The sequence below is a fragment of the Panicum virgatum genome, chromosome 4N, assembly GCF_016808335.1.
Source record: "Panicum virgatum strain AP13 chromosome 4N, P.virgatum_v5, whole genome shotgun sequence".
Taxonomy (NCBI): domain Eukaryota; kingdom Viridiplantae; phylum Streptophyta; class Magnoliopsida; order Poales; family Poaceae; genus Panicum; species Panicum virgatum.
In genome coordinates this window covers 10,837,527-10,854,483 of record NC_053148.1, presented here as the reverse complement: position 1 = coordinate 10,854,483, position 16,957 = coordinate 10,837,527, and the positions used below count along the sequence as shown (strand labels likewise).

General features: G+C 47.5%; 2 protein-coding genes across 2 annotated transcripts; one reads left to right on the top strand and one right to left on the bottom strand.

Annotated features, from left to right (window-relative positions):
* Positions 1-479: 479 nt before the first annotated feature.
* On the top strand, positions 480-12,562 carry LOC120669657. The gene is made up of 9 exons (XM_039949467.1): positions 480-1,061; positions 1,146-1,283; positions 1,704-1,783; positions 2,277-2,662; positions 3,536-3,720; positions 10,163-10,248; positions 10,401-10,537; positions 11,407-11,709; positions 12,070-12,562. Exons 1-9 carry the CDS (start codon positions 546-548, stop codon positions 12,255-12,257), a joined length of 2,019 nt encoding a protein of 672 aa, XP_039805401.1. The 5' UTR covers positions 480-545; the 3' UTR covers positions 12,258-12,562.
* A 328-nt stretch (positions 12,563-12,890) lies between these two features.
* LOC120671452 lies at positions 12,891-16,360 on the bottom strand. Its single transcript, XM_039951787.1, has 9 exons — positions 16,027-16,360; positions 15,734-15,903; positions 15,579-15,641; positions 15,420-15,439; positions 15,251-15,295; positions 14,746-14,813; positions 14,097-14,236; positions 13,329-13,417; positions 12,891-13,237 (listed from the first exon to the last, which is right to left on the bottom strand). Exons 1-9 carry the CDS (start codon positions 16,115-16,117, stop codon positions 13,120-13,122), a joined length of 804 nt encoding a protein of 267 aa, XP_039807721.1. The 5' UTR covers positions 16,118-16,360; the 3' UTR covers positions 12,891-13,119.
* Positions 16,361-16,957: the final 597 nt, after the last annotated feature.

Genomic DNA, 16,957 nt, shown 5'->3' with positions numbered 1-16,957 from the left:
TGATATTATTTTGTTGATAATATTATGTAGATTTATTATATTACCTATAGCAACGCACGGGCACTATGCTAGCAAAGATAATATTAGCATCATGATAGGGCGTGCAAAGCACGCCGAATGTTGTACTCCCTTTGTTCTTTTTTATATGACACCGTTGACTTTTTTCTTCAACTTTGACCAACATTATTTAATTAATCAGTTAGTTAAATGAAGTGAAATGAGTACATTTACGTCTATTATCAAGAGTCTCTTGAATCTAATTTGAAAATTTAACTATTTGTATAAATATTTGTATAAAAGATGAATAGTCAAACGAAGAAAAAAAAAGTTAATGGTGTCATATATTTAAGAATGGAGGGAGTAGTGAGCTATTAAAGGAGATCTTAAGATGATATAAAAACTCTCAGCCGTTGATGTGCGCGCCAAACTAATCCGAGCGGTCCACTGGAAATAAACGGACTCTTGTGCCGCCACCGTCCTCTGCCGCCGCCGCCGCTACTCGCTGCTAAACCCTCGGCCCGGGCGGTGCGCCGCCGCCTCACGCCATGGCGCGGCCGGCGCGGCCGCCGTCTCCCTCGCTCCGCGCTGCCGTGAAGAGAGAAATCGACGACATGGAGGCTACCGTTCACACTCCAGCGCCACCGCCCCGCAAGAGGCGCCGCCGAGGAGGCCTCCCGGTGACCCGGACCCAGCTTCCCCTGAGCCCTAGCCTCCTCACGCCCCAGACCATCCCGTCGGGTCTATCAGCGGATGCGTCCCTCGCCGACCTAACGCCGACTCCCGCGTGCTCCGCCGTCAAGCGCGAGCCCGGCGCTGACACCGATGTGGGGGCCCGCGGGAGGGCGGCCGGGAAGCCGAAGGAACCACGGGACCACCGCCACGGCCCGAGGCCCGCGGCGGCGGAGCCCCAAATCCGCTGGCTCAACCGCCGCCGCCTGGGCCGGATCCTCCACGAGCTCGTGGGAGCGCAACGGTGGCGCGAAGCAGCCGGCGTCGTCTCCACGCAGTTCTGCAGCACCGAGAAGCCCGGCTCCTTCCAGGAGACCCGCAGCCTGTTCGTGGTGAGCAACTCTGCCTGATAAGACCCTGCAATTTTAGTTCGGCGTAGTTGGGGTTTCTGATGTACGCCAGGTGTTCCATGAAAGGCCGCCATGGAGATTCATAAGCAGCTTAATGAGGACGGCGGCGTGAAGCAAGGCAGCAGGAACTCCTACTACCTCAGGACGCAGAAACTGTTCGATGTTTGGATGCGAAAGTTGATTTGGTTTCCTTCCTGCCCAAAAGTAAGATCCGAATTCAGCTGTAGAGCTTTCATAATTTGTTTATGCTGATTGTTGTTATCAGCTAGGTAACTGGAAATCTAGTATGATGGTTAAAATTGGAAAGTGCAATTGAATTTTAACGTATACCTCGGGTTTAGACGACCAGAGTTTCATTATCATTTGGATTTCCACTAAAAAGGTATAATTTAGGACATATCTGGTCGCATATTAAATTTTGGGGTGAAATGGAGGTTATGTAGACATGTAGTTTTACATCGCAAGCACAAGTTTTAATGGTAATGTGCTGGTTGTTGTTTCACCTAGGGAATGCTCCTTTGTTGCTTTAGATGGAAGGAACATTATGTCTTCCTTTTTTAAAACGGACCAAGATTATCACTTATGTTCTGCTATTTGCTTGACAATGTTATTTTTATTTGGCAGAAACACTTGGTTACACTCGAACTGGCATTATTTTACCTTTTACAAGGCAACATCGACAATGCATATAATACAACAAGAATGTGCGTCACCTGCAAACTCAGCCCTCTCTTTTGTTCTATTCTCTACACCTCTTGATCTGCTGTACTTATGGGTTACAAGCCTCCTTCACTTTTCCTGTTCAGTTTATAAAACCCAGTATGGCTTCATAGGCATTCAATAAAAGGTCAGGTGCTGCACGGATTATTAGACATGCATTTATTTTTCTTTGAAAGAATCAAGCATAAGATACTTGAGTTTTATTTAAGACATGTTGATTTAGGTTTTCTTTTGAGAATCTGCATATTTACTTCCTTCTATCACTGTAAAACTGTCTGTTTTTCGTAACTTAAATATTTATTATGCTAAAATAGCCCTGCTACCTTTGTGCGGTGGTTGTAATACTTGGAGCATTGAAGCTTTTCGATATTAGCTGCAAGTCACTTTTTACTTCTGTTTGGTGTTCTTTTTCTTTCTTCCCACATGACTTACAGATTGGTACAGTGTAAGAACTTGATAACTTCTTTTGTTTACCAGCCTAATCACTAAGGACAGACTGCAGACAGAACCAATCTTAAATCTGATTCATGGTTTGATATCATTTGATAAGTGGTACTCTGGCTTGCCTAAAGATATGCAAGTTGAGGAGTTTGATGTTTATAATGAATCATGCACGATTTCTATGAAGTCAGATGGCTGTGAAGGAACTAGTCTTGCGGATGATTCTGATGACAATAGCATTGATGATGATGCCAGTTTGCATCCTTGCTCTTCAGAAAGTTCGATCAATAATGAGAATAACAACATCAAAATGGATAAGAAACCTGGCATCATTCGTCCTAAGGAGGAAATTGATCCACTTGGATCTGTGAATGAAGATTTCCGAAGCATATTTTTGAATACCTGTGATGGCCCTACCTGTGGTAAGTGCCAGTTTTGTAGTGATTGTGCTTGTGTGTTCTCCAAGATGTTCTTTTGTTTTCTGTTTCTGTTAAGGAGCAAGGTATTTTTGTCGCTCCACATTGCCAGGAACTTGTACTCGGATGCAGGTGCAATAATGATATCATATTGGAACCATATAGAGATCAATAAATAAATAATGCTTAAATAGTTAATTGTTTTGTGGTACCTACCAGATTTTTTTTTTGCATTGATATTACTAATCCACATTTTGTTCTTGGTCCATCCAGTACTTGGTGTTACCTCTACAGCAGTTTTCTTGAATCCGTTAATGCTATAATTCTAAGTTGTTGATACATGTTCTAGTTACTAAGTATCAATTCCATTGTATGAGTTTACGAGGAGTGCTGAGCAAGGGAGCTATACATTAAAATGTTCTTATTGTAGTTATGAAGACTTGATGTCAACATAAAGGACAAGAGATAACACAACATGGCATATGCATTTCTCCTAAGTTAGGCTTTCTACTTCATTTTGGTGTGGAACAATATTGGGTTTCTTCGTTTCTAGTGTGCTTGCATCTTGTGGTGGGGTGGAGTGTTTGAGAGTTGCTTATAGCTTCTGTTATAAACCTGCTGCATGAAAGTTCTAGCATCGTCTGTGTCTCCTGCCAGATTAGTTCTCAGACTAACCAACCTCATTAAGCTGAATTACCAATATATGTTTTTGTAGAACACGCATGAGAGCTGCATAGCATTATATTAAAGAAAGAGAGGATTAGAAATCCTTGTTACAGACGAATTACCAGTATATTCCTCTATTAGTCTTTTTTTTTAAGTCACAACTATAGTTCCTCATGTTGTATCATAAATGTTACTTTCTCTTCTGCACTGAAGGATTGGAAAAGAGCTTGTTGCCTTTACGGCTAGAGATTCCTACTGGGGCTTCAAACGATTGTTTCCATAAATATTGGCAGTACAAGTCAACACCCAATGCCTTTTATGAAGATGCAGAAAAATGTCTAAGGTTGGCCCTTCATTCGAATCCGCCAGTTATGGCAGCCTTATTGCCACTAATACAGGTAATTGGAACTGATGTCATCGCATACATATTTAGGAGTCATCTGATTCTGTAATGCATTCAAACTAAAACCAAATGGACCTGCTTGCTGAACCAACCTAGGGCTATGGACTGTTTGTTTGATATACCATCTCCATCTTATTTGTACTTCATTCTCATTTTGTGCCTCTGACCCCTTATCTATTTAGTTTTCCCTGAAACTCTCCAAATCATGTAGAGACACATAAGGGATAACCACTCCATTCTGTTATCTGTAGTTGGTTCCTAGACACTTAACTAATGTACACTGCAGTCCATGTTTCGTGTCTTGGTGGTACAATCTTCATGCAAGTTGGTTGTTTCTTTCAGCTTTTTTTTTTCAAGCTATCTCTTGCATAAGAGATGTCCTGACCATAGTCACAAAGTTCCTGGGTTGTGGAACGGGGTTGGGGAATGTGGTACCCTACTTGTGAGGGGTTTTTACCTTTTACAAGGCAGGGACTAAAATGTCCCCATGTTCCCGCGACAGGTCGACGTTCCCAGGTCGAGGAACGCTGCCTTCGACCCCCGTTTTCTGTGACTATGGTCCTGATTGTCACTCATCAACACCACTCAAAGATGCCTTTATGGACTGCATTTTGTATTTTTTTATATAAAAAAATCTGTCATTAGGCACACGATAATTGGCTATGAGTGAAAGCGAATATGGCACGGGAAATCTGTGGATTGATTAAACAGGGGTACAGAGGTGTACATTATATAGGCAAGGAGCGTCTAGGGTTTATAGAAAGCACCCTAATCAACGGAGATCCTTGCCTATTCTAAATCAATCACAAGAAAACCCTAAGGCAGCCCTAGCAGCATGGGCTGGGCGCCAAGGCCCAAAGGCCAGCCTACTAATCACCTTGCTAACACGCCCCCGCAGTTTGATCGTCAGCCACTCTGCACGTTCAGACTAGACCTGAACTCCGTGAACACCGAAGAAGGAAGTCCTTTGGTGAAGATATCAGCATATTGCGACGAGGTCGGCACATGAAGGACACGAAGATCACCAATGGAAACCCGCTCTCGGACGAAGTGGAGGTCAATCTCAATATGCTTGGTGCGCTGATGCTGAACAGGATTGGAGGACATGTAGACGGCGCTGATGTTGTCACAATACACCAGTGTGGCTTGGCGGAGGGGGGCGTGCAACTCCTGCAGGAGTTGACGCAGCCAGGAAGCCTCGGCGACACCATTAGCCACTGCGCGATACTCAGCTTCTGCACTGGATCTTGAGACGGTGTTTTGACGCTTGGAGGACCAGGAGATGAGATTGTCCCCGAGGAACACAGCATAGCTTGATGTGAACTTGCGCGTATCCGGACATCCAGCTCAATCAGCATCAGTGTATACCACAAGATCTGTCGAAGTAGACGGGCGCAGCAGAAGACCAAGGTGTAGAGTGCCTTTAACATACCGGAGAATGCGCTTCAGAGCCGCCAGGTGAGGTTCACGCGGATCATGCATATGAAGGCAGATCTGCTGAACAGCATAAGCAATGTCTGGCCGGGTGAAGGTGAGGTACTGTAAGGCACCAGCAAGACTGCGAAAATCAGTAGCATCTGCTACGGGCGCACCATCAGCAGCTGCAACCTTGGGATTAGTGTCAATCGGAGTGGAACACGGCTTGCATTCAGTCATCCCAGCACGGTCCAGAATATCCAGCATGTATTGCCGCTGCGAGAGAAGAAGTCCATCACCACAATGTCGAACTTCCATCCCAAGAAAATGATGTAGTTCACCAAGATCTTTCATGGCGAATTCCTGTTGAAGAGCCGAAATAATCCGTCGAAGAAGACCCGGAGAGGACGCCGTGAGAACGATGTCATCCACATAGAGCAGCAAATAAGCCATGTCTGAGCCCTGCCGAAAGACGAAGAGCGAAGTGTCCGTCTTGGCTTCAACGAATCCCCGTGACAGCAGGAAGCTGGCGAACCGACTGTACCAAGCACGAGGAACCTGCTTTAATCCGTATAGGGACTTGTTGAGGCGGCAAACAAAGTCCGGATGAGCAGGGTCCTCAAAACCAAATGGCTGTGCACAGTAAACCGTCTCCGACAGGGTGCCATGTAAAAAGGCATTCTTCACATCCAGCTGATGAATGGGCCAACGATGAGAGAGTGCCAAAGAGAGGACTGTCCAGATTGTAGCAGGCTTCACGACCGGACTGAAGGTCTTTGCAAAATCCACACCAGGACGCTGAGTAAACCCTCTGAGGACCTAGCGAGCCTTGTACCGCTCGAGGGTTCCGTCGGCGTTGAACTTGTGCTTGAAGATCCACTTCCCAGTGACGACATTGGCCCGCGGAGGGCGGGGCACAAGATCCCAGGTGTGGTTCTGGAGCAAAGCATCATGTTCTTCCACCATAGCAGCTCGCCAGTTGGGATCGGCCAGAGCGCTACGGTAGGTCTTCGGAACAGCAGAGAGTGGTGCAGCATGGTAGAGTGCAGGCATCCGGAAACCATGTTTGGCTCGCGTGGACATGGCATGCTGATTGGAGACTGGGGGAACCGCCACGGCGCCTTGGGCAGCGGCTGGTCGGCTGGTGCAGCTGGAACCGCAGCCACGCTGCTCGGTGCTGGAGCGGAAGACGGCGGCGGGCGCGGCCGTCGGGTGTACACCTGCGTGATGACGCGAGCGGCTGGTGCTGGCGGCGTGGGCGAGGTCGCCAGGGGTGGAAACCCTGGTGGTGGTCCACTCGTCGCTACTAGGGACGTCCAGGCCGCGCGGAGCGCTGGCGGGATGTACAAGCGACGTGGAGTGGGTGACGAAGGAGCCGTGGCCGCGCGTGGCGCGGGGACGAGCGTCGATGGCGATGCCGCGCGTGGCGCCGGGGCAGGCGTCAGGGCCCCTGGGCTGCGTAGCGCAGGCGGGACGTAGAGCGCCGGCGAGTCGTCGGAGGGCACCCCGGGCACAGCCGAGGACGGACTGGCTGGGGCACCAGGAGCGTCGGAGGAGGCCGCCGCTGCCCCTAGGGGAGCGACAGGAGCAACGCCAGGAGGAAGACCTGCAGGCAAAATTGTGTGCAGCGGCCCAATGGGGGCTGGCACAACATCAGTAGCATCAAGAAACTCAAGCTCCGTGGTAGACCTGGGACCATTGCGCTCAGCGAAAGGAAAGGCAGTTTCATCGAAGATGACATGCCTAGAAATAATGACTCTGTTGGAAGAGAGGTCAAGGCAGCGGTATCCTTTATGGTGAGTGGAGTAGCCCAGGAAGACGCACAGGGTGGAGCGAGGGGCGAGTTTGTGGGAGGCTGTGGCAGACAGGTTGGGATAGCATTTGCAACCAAAGACTCGAAGGTGACCATACGCTGGGGAAGTCCCAAAGAGGGCATGGTGCGGCGTGGAGAATCCGAGGGTCTTGGTTGGCAGAATGTTAATCAGGACAGTCGCCGTGGAAAGAGCCTCGACCCAATAGGAGGGAGGCATGGAGGCCTGAAATAGCAGGGAGCGAACAACATTATTAATAGAGCGAATAATGCATTCAGCTTTACCGTTCTGGGGCGAGGTGTAAGGGCAGGACATGCGAAGATGAATGCCCTTGGTGAGGAAGAACGTCCGAGCGTTGGAGTTATCAAACTCCTTCCCGTTGTCGAACTGAATCGCCTTGACTGAGGTGCCGAACTGATTTGACACATAGGCGAGGAAGTTTGCGAGCGTGCTGTAAGTATCGGACTTGAGGCGTAGAGGAAAAGTCCACAGGTAGTGAGTGCAATCATCAAGTATGACCAAATAATATTTATAGCCTGAGATACTGACTACTGGAGATGTCCACAGATCACAATGAATAAGATCAAACTTGCTAGATGCACGAGAAACTGATGCATGAAAGGGTAAACGAACATGTCGTTCTAACTGACAAGCATGACATAAGTCTGAACAATCCTCTATCTGACAAGAGATACTAGAAGCAAGCTTCGACAAGGCTTCATGACCGGGGTGGCTGATACGCCGGTGCCAAAGTGGGGAGGCGGCCTTGGCGACAAGTGAGTGCGCTGGAGGGAGGCGCAGAGGGTACAGCGGCCCGGAGCTATTGCACCTGACTATCTCGTCCCGAGTGTGTAGATCCTTCACAGAGCAGCCAACAGGGTCAAACTCCACAAAGCAATTGTTATCGGTAGTAAATTGGCGAACAGAAATAAGATTCTTAATAATATGTGGAGACACAAGAACATTATTAAGACGAAGGGCGGGAGACAGTGCGGCCGAGCCAGTGCAAGTGACCGGGAGCAGGGCGCCATTACCGACAACAATGGATGAAGGAGTAGGATACCGCTGGGAACAGGCATGTGAAAGATTATGAGGAGAGGAAATCATGTGAGAGGTGGCACCTGAGTCGAAGTACCATTCGCCGTTGGAGGGCTGATTCAGCGACGCCGTGCTGAACGCGGATGCGAGGGATTGCTGGTCCCAGGAGGGCAGGCCGGCCATGGGATGGTACAGCCCTGGTGCTGTCCAAGGGCCGGCCCCATCAGCAGCAGGCTGCTGCTGCTGTTGCTGCGCGACGAAGGCTTGCTGGGGAGGGCGAGGCTGCTGCAGGGGCGGCATCGGAGGGCGGGGACCAGGCCACATCTAGATGGAGCCCGCCCAAGGGTTGTATAAGCTCGGCCACGGGGCCCCTTGGGGGGCAGCAGTCTGGGCGCCGGGGGTTGGCTGGGCGCCGCTAGCCTGCTGCTGCTGGGGGCCGGTGGTGGCGCGCTGGCCACCCCCGCCGCCACCAGAACCGTCGCCGCGGCCATTACCGCCACGCTTGCTGCAGCGGTTGTTGTTGCTTCTGCCGCCGGTGTTGGCGCCCCCGGAGCCGGAACCGGCATTGGCGCCCCCGGAGCCGGAGCCGGTCTGCGGAGAGGGTGCAGAAGTCCTGGTAGAGGCGGCGAGGGCGGCGGCAGGCGAAGACTAGCGGTTCACCAGAGTGAGTTCCTCCAGGATGAGATCGTCGCGGGCCTCCAGGAAGGAGGGGAAGGGTCGACCTCGCCGCAGGAGGGCCCCGACATGGGCGAAGTTGTCGTTGAGGCTGCGGATCACGTTGAGGACAAGAGCGCGGTCGGTGATGACTTCGCCGAGGGCCCCAAGATCGTCGGCCATCTTCTTGAGGCGGCGACAGTACTCGGAGATGGAGAGGTAGCCTTGGACGAAGTTGCGAAACCTCATCTCCAACTGGATGGCACGAGCCTCCCTGTTCCCGAGGAACTGAGACTCGACGGCGAGCCAGACATCTCTGGCGGTCGAGCCCTGAGAGGAGATGGCTTCAGCGAGGTCGTCGGCGAGAGTGCCGAGGATCCAGGACTTCACCACACAGTCCATCCGGGCCCAATCCGGAGAGAGGACTGGTGCATCGAGGTGGATGTGATCCTGGAGGGAGAACTTGCCGAGAGTCAGCAAGAACTGATCGCGCCAGCGACTGAAGTTGCCGGAGTCGACGTCGAGGACGATCGGGACGAGGCTGCTGATGTTGTGGACGACGACCGCCTGGGCGTGCAGATTCAAGAGGGCAGCAGCCTCCTTAAGGAGCATGGCGGTGTGGAGGTCCATCGCAACATGGGGACCCGATCCAAAGGAGCCTGGCGGGGCTAGGGCAGCCGCAGCGGCCGCCCGTTCCTGGGCAGCAAGCGCCCGGGCGGCGTCAAGGGCTTTGGCGGCGGCCGCGGCGGCGGCCGCGGCGGCGGCATCAACCTTGGCGGCCCACGCCATGGCTGCGTCGTGGGCGTCCTGGCGTTCCTTGGCGAGGCGGGTCGCCTCGGCAGCAGCAGCCGCCGCTGCCTCCTTGTTCGCGAGGAGGTCGTCGGGGCTAGGACCGGTGACGGCCGAGGGGGAGGATGGCGGCGCGCCAACCATGGCGCTGCGCGGCAGGGGAGCCGGCGCGCAGAGAGGGAGGGGGGCGCGACGGGAGTCGGCGCGCGAGCGCAGCACGGCGAGGGGCCGGCGCGCTAGGGCAGTGGAAGAGGAATCCGAGGGGAAACCCGGACTCTTGATACCATGAAAGAGAATATGGCACGGGAAATCTGTGGATTGATTAAACAGGGGTACAGAGGTGTACAATATATAGGCAAGGAGCGTCTAGGGTTTATAGAAAGCACCCTAATCAACAAAGATCCTTGCCTATTCTAAATCAATCACAAGAAAACCCTAAGGCAGCCCTAGCCACATGGGCTGGGCGCCAAGGCCCGAAGGCCAGCCCACTAATCACCTTGCTAACAATGAGTATGGGCGTTTTTTATTACCCTATTGGTCTTGTTCTAGTCTTCAATTTATCTTTCACCTCTGTTTCCCATCAAGCCAAATCATGTGCTTCTTATTTTGCACACAAGTTTTTTTCCTAATGTGGGTGCATTTTGTTTTGAGTCTTCTACATTTTGTTTTCTTGTATGAATTTTGCTTTCACCATTTGTTCAAAAAGAATTTTTACATTTCTTTTGAAAGATTCTCCTGCTTGGTGATAAACTGAAAGATGCACTTGATGAGCTTGAGAGAACCTGCCTCAGTTCAACTACAGCCCTTCCTTTCAGGTAAAACAATGTGTTGCTTTGAATCTAATCCCTTATACCTAATATTACATGATATCTTTCAATTATCATAGTTTCTGCCTTTTTTCCTTGTCTATATTGAAAGCAAACTTTTATGATTTAAATAACTGAAATTAATTTGTTTTGTGCTGCAGGTTGAGAGGTAAGCTGCTAGAAGAGTATTTTGATCAAAACCAAGTATCAACCATTTCCTCTTGCTATGAGGAAGCTTTGAGAAGAGATCCTACTTGTAGCTACTCAATGGAGAGGCTAATCAAAATGCATAGAAAAGGTGTGGGCTTTTTTTTTTCCTTCATCCACAGTGTTCTGCTAATCACAATATTACTTGAATAGCTTAGCTGAATTGTTCTTCCATATATCTGGAATAAACATGGTATGATTGTATATATGCTATCATGTTGAGACTTGAGACAACATATATACCCGTAGGTTTTTCCTTCACTAAAATGCCAATTTGAACCAGCTCTTCTTTTTTAACTGACACTGGTTATTCTATTACCCCTACCAGTCATAAATATAAGTCATTTTTGGACTATTGCCATTCCAATTTTTTTTAGCTTATATGATCAATACATAAAATACTTGATGGATTGAAATAAATAAAATTGGTGTTAGTAGATATATATCATGAATTGCTTTCATGATTTGTAATGTTGTTTCAAATATAATATTCTCATAGAAATTTATAGTCAAAGTTCTACTTCATAGATCATGTCAATGTTACACAATGCATATATCTACGATCATAGGGACTAGGGAGGAGTAATTGGTTGATATGTTCCTGTCTTTGCTTCCTTGGAAAGGACCTTATATACAGAGCTTTAGGGGTCTTAGTATATTTTGCATAGAAGGCCATATCCATTGATGAAAGCTCCCACAAGGTGGGGTCTTGAGAAAGTTATTTCTAGGCAGCCTGCCTTGCTTATTTTTCAAGGTGGATTCTAACCTAGGATCTCCAGGACAAGTGGAGGGATTCTACGTCCTGTGTACATTTGGCTTGGTACAAAAAATATTTAAACATCAATATGGGTGGTGGTTATAAAAGTTCACTACATCGCTTCTCTGCAAAATTAAGATTTGAAGTGTTCTGACTTTCTGAGCAATGTTTGTGTTCTCTTTTTCTTCTGCTGGTTGCCCCAGGATACTATAATACCATCCAGCTACTCGAGGCAATAGCTTTACATTTAGATTCCGCCAATGGGAAACCTTGCATCTGGGAGGAGCTTGTATCGTGCTTCCTTCGCCTTTTTTCTGGCAAGACTGCTGACTACGAGGATTGCATATCATGTACTAATGCCCAAGGAGATAAAGCATTGGAAGCTTTCAGTAAATTTTCTTCATTCTTTTTTGAGCGACTTACAAGAGAATCATGGAAGGTCCGATGCAGATGGTGGATGCACAATCATTTCAGTCAAAACACCTATGCAGCAGAAACCCTGACAGGTAGCCGCTTCGTTCCTTAAAGGGTCCCCTTCCTTAAATGTATGGGCAGATGTATACTTGAAATTAATATATCTAGAGAGATGATTACACAGGATTTTTGCTGCCCAAAACTGTTCATATAGATATCGATGCAATTACACAGGATTTTTGCTGCCCAAAACTGTCCATATAGACATCCATGCACTGGTACAGTGCTTGATTAGAAAGTTTAACAGCATTATGGTGTGAAATGAACGTAACCTTTCTAGTTTTAAGCTTAGTATTGATCATATGTGCCTCACTGGCTCCCTCCCTCTTGGCATGCTATCTTTTAGACAGTTTGCGATGTGGTCAGAGATAAAGCAGCTTGTGTTTGTACAGGTGATTTGAAGTTGCTGGCTGCCAAGGCGGCTTGTGCTGCTCATTTATTTGGGCCAGAGTTTCCGTACGTCAAAGCAGTTGGGAGCTATGTTGCCAAGCAAGAAGCTCTGGATGAAATCAGTATCATAGTCAGAAACAAGCAGAACTCTGTCAGGCTATTACAAACGTTGGAGAAACTAACATCTTGATTCGTTTATGTTCAGTATTTTACCATTGCATGCCATTGTTGTTGTTACCATCATCTTGACGGGATTTTTGTAGAGTTCCCAGAACAAGATAAAAAATTTTAGGATCAATAGCTGTCACCAATGTATTCCTTAGGTAATTTTGGTGCCAGTGACGCCATGTGAGTGTACCAGTGAAAAAGGGCCGATTGTATTGTTAGCACAATGGACCATCTCGAGCTCGTTGGGTTTGGTTTTGGGAATGTAAATGGGAATGGTGTATGTTCTTGGAAATAATTGAAAGAGGAAGATAATTGACACCTTTGCAAGAAAACTGAAAGTAATTTTGTTAAATTCACAATCTTTTGTGTGGAAAAATGATGACGAAATCATTCTATCTAAAAGGTATATGATCACAAAATCATTATCTAAAAAAGTATGGTTACGAAATGACCACAGCAACACAAGGATGGCGATAATGTTATGGAAAACAAGGAATCTGAGACTGGAGTCAGGACTACGCGAAACATCCCCCGACTCGAAAGAAATGAAGGAATTGATACCTTGGTAGACTAAAAAAGACGAGTAAAATTAAAAATACTCCCGGACTACCGGTTCTGTGATTTTGGTTTCAACGAAAGAACGGGTAGGGTTAAATTCTCAGCAATGTGTATATCGTATAAGAGTTCAAAAAAAATGTGTATCGTATAACCAGCTGGTCAGAGGGTCCTACTGACTACGATCCATGCCTCATTCACAAGCTTTTAGGAATCCAGCAGCCTTCCCTCAAAAAAAAAAAAGGAATCCAACAGCCACACTCCCACAGCCCTATTTCACCACCATCGGCCAAAACATGTGTATGTACAACAGAGCGACCAACGCTTATCTAGTTCGCGGCCTCCTCCAACCCGGGCATATTGTTGACTCCGCAGCCAGGGCACGTGTACCGCCGCTGCAGCTCATCTACAAGTGAAGCGTGCACCTTCGCCAGTTCAGCTGCCCGCGTGTTCCAGGTTAAAGAAAGCTTTGGCAAAAGCATGGAGAATTGAGAGTAAAAATTGCATAGAAACAGCACTGAACACAAATTCAGGATATTCTCCAATCTCCTTCAGCTGCTTACTCTCTCCCATCACAGCCTCCATAAGAGCTCTCTTTGCTTGGATATCGGCCAGCTCCTGACGGACCTGAAAACAATTCAAGATCCAAAATAATTCGTCTTTTTGAACAGGCTGGGCAATGTCCATGGTCAACAAGAACCTTTCCCAACTAAGGAGAGAGCCCTGACTGTTGATAGCACAAGTTCATTGAACTGACAGTTTGAAAAGGCAAACTGCTCTTTAGAATTTAGATGATGTTATGCATCATGCGCATCCTTCTGCTTGCATGTCAGCCATGGCCCTTGCCACTGCGCTGCCTACTAGTGTTTCTAATGCTCGACAGCCTTAGGCAAACACATGTACAGCTCGACAGTTCATATATAATTGTCTGCATATGCATAAACCAGACAGAAGAAAGCATTTTGCTCCACATTTGTCAAAAACTCAAAATGCAACTTGTGTCATCATCTTTCTGCTTTTCTTGATTCATGAACTACAAGGACGGGTTAATATGAATTTGGCAGCATGCGATCTGACTAGTGAACATCGTTTACTGGTGCAATTCAATGTTTTTTTACCATCTAATCTTAGTAAAGTAATATGCAGAGCATGACATCAGCCATTCAAGCATGGCGTGATTCACAGCCCAGTTTTTCATCGGTGAGGTCTTATGAATAGGATAACGAAAAGATGTCTGAAGATCTGTGCTTAATCAGTTAAATATTTTGCACAGAAATATAATTTGGTACTTTGGGAAGAAACAGACCTTATCATGATCAATCAGATCTTTTTTATACTCTTCTTCCAAGAGCTGCACCTCAGCGTCCTTGCTGCTCACCTTATCAGTCAAATCTTTCAAAATGCCTTCTGACTCCAAAATTTCAGTCTTGTCCTTGACATGTTGACCTGCAAGGGGGACATATCAGATTCTAAGATAGTCTAAGAAATGCATCTGACTGAAGATAAAGGATCTTTAGACTAATTCTGAAAGATACACTTCAGACATCAGATACTAGTGCTACAAAGTTCAGCAGAAAAAATTAGATTCATAAGTATATAACCAACTCTAAATTGGAGCACAGTTTCTTCATCTAATCAAATAATCACATTTTGTTTTGCTTACAATAATAGATGAGTTATCAGCCGTCAACTTGTGATGCACAACTATTCTAGATAATAATGTACAGAGCCAGTTTGAACAAATTCACATAATTAAAGATAGCAAACTTATGGGTGCAGAAATATTCAAGCACAGTGAAGTGTGCAATTCTTATAATTACAATCAGAAAAAAAAAAGCTATGCAGAAGAATAAAATAAGGAAATGACATGAACATCGCATATTTCAAGGAACCCATTGCATGGTTCAGGTGGTATGTTGGCATGCCGCATTACGATTTCCCTGCTTAGTGTTTACCTTCTGTAGACTGCAGCCCAGAGTGATTGTATTCTGCTAATTCTAGAGAGACCATCTGTTGAAATTGCCTGAAGAAGAGGATTATTGTTTCTCTTAGATAATTAACAAGAAAGTAATACCTTCCAATAATTAACATAATAGTAAGAAATCAAACAGACTTCAAGACAAGTTTCAGCTAGCAAGCAAATGCCAAATTGATGGTAAAAGTAGAAAGTAATAAGAATCTTATTAGTGCCCTTTTAGTGCAATGTCATGTCAAAACTGAATCACTATGCTACCCTGTATCTCATTTTCTCAAGAATTTGAAGATCCAAACAATATATCCTAGTCCTAGCCCTATTGAACAAAGTTAACTACCATTGCCGCTACACGCAAACCGGAAAAAGCGATGCAGCATCAGGCACAATTTGTTTTTCGATTGCATCAAACAACCAAAAAAGTCATCGCAGGCAAAACACCAATTACATACCTTGTCTTAGCGTTCATCAAAACACCAATTACATACCTTGTCTTAGCGTTCATCTCATGCATCAGGCTGATGAAATCGTCCCTGCAACAGTGTAAGAAGTGCGAGCGTGATCAACAGCCAGCAAAAAATACAAAATTATCCAAAGCGCCACATATGGAACATGTTGCCGAGCACCAAGGCATTAGACAGAGTTCATACTGCTCACCTCTCACTGTCTCCCTTGCTCTTTTGGAGCGAATTCATCAAGCACCGAGAGCACACCCCCACCAATTACAATTCGAACCATACACCCAAATAAACATATGTCGATTTAACAATACAGCAAGAAAGAGCCCTAGTTCGCTGCGAATTTCGAATCCCTAACCTTGAGCGCGTCCAGATCGGTGCCCACCTTCGAGATCTCCTCCTGGAGACGCGAGATCGTTGCCTAAACGCACCGATGTAATGCGGATTACGAAACCGGGCATTAGCAAGCGAGATAAATCGTCGGTTTCGGGGCGAGACGAGACGAGGAGAAACCTCTTGCGCCTGGATGGTGGCGTCGGCGATCGCGGCCTGAACCTGGCTCCCGCGGAGCTCCTGCTCCGCCGCCTCGCGCGCGCGTTTGGCGGCGTCAAGCTCCGCCGCGGCGGCGTCGGCCGTGGCGCGCACGTCGGCGAGGCGGCGCCTGAGTTCGGACACCCTGCGCTCTGCGCGCACACACACACACCCCCCAAAGAGGGAGGCGGAGAGTCCGGTAAGCGCGGGCGGGCGAACAACCCTACTGCTCTGCGGCGGTGCGGGGAGGGAGGGAGGGGGGTTTGCGTGCTTACCGCCGTGGGATTTCTCGGAGGCGAAGTCGCGGATGATGGAGAGGAGCTGCTTCGGGGTCTCGCTGCCCGCCGCCGACGCCGGCGCAGCCATCTGCGCAGCAGGGGGAAGAGGTCGGGGGACACGCCCTTCTGGAGGCTTCTGGAAGGTTCGGGAAGGGGGTTTTCCCGCCTTTTTCGATGATGCCCTGTGACTTGCTCGGGAAGGGGGAATGGAATGGGCTTGAACGCGCTTGTGGAGTGGACGCCCGATTGATCACTGCTGCTGTGTGGAGCAAACAAATGGGCCTTAAATCGTCGAGACGTTTAGGAGGCAGCTCACTTATTGGCCCACGGTAGGAGTGGGCTTTGGATGCCCCGGACCAGAATTTCGGCGAGGAAGACTCGAGCAGCAGAACAGAGTCGTGTCATTGTGTATTGTGTTGTGGCGTGCCAAGTGCGTACGTTGTGGTGTCGGTGTGGGTGGATGTTTGAACAGACGGTACAGTTGAACTCAGATGAGAAGAGGCGGAAAAAATTATATGAGTAGTGTCAAATTGAACTTTCTTTTAATAAAGGAACAATGTTGCAACAATGTTTTTGAACGTAAATAGAGGAACAAATTAATTCATGTATACAGCCATTTGCTAATCTGAATGGTCGGGATTTTATGCAGTATGTAAGACATGCGTTAACTACTAACCACTACTATCTCCATTTCAAATTACAGATTGTTTTGATTTTTTTCTAGATATATAAATTTCTTATACATTTAAATATACGTAACCAAACAGTGTACGTCATAACTGGAACTGCGGCGAGGCTTCGCTCACGCCTATGATTGCCGACATGTATCGCTCACCGGCTGATGATCTCCGCATCAGTTGCCGACATGCACTACTTTCTGGCAAAGATCGTGTACAACTACATGCTATGATTACAAATATTTCTATTT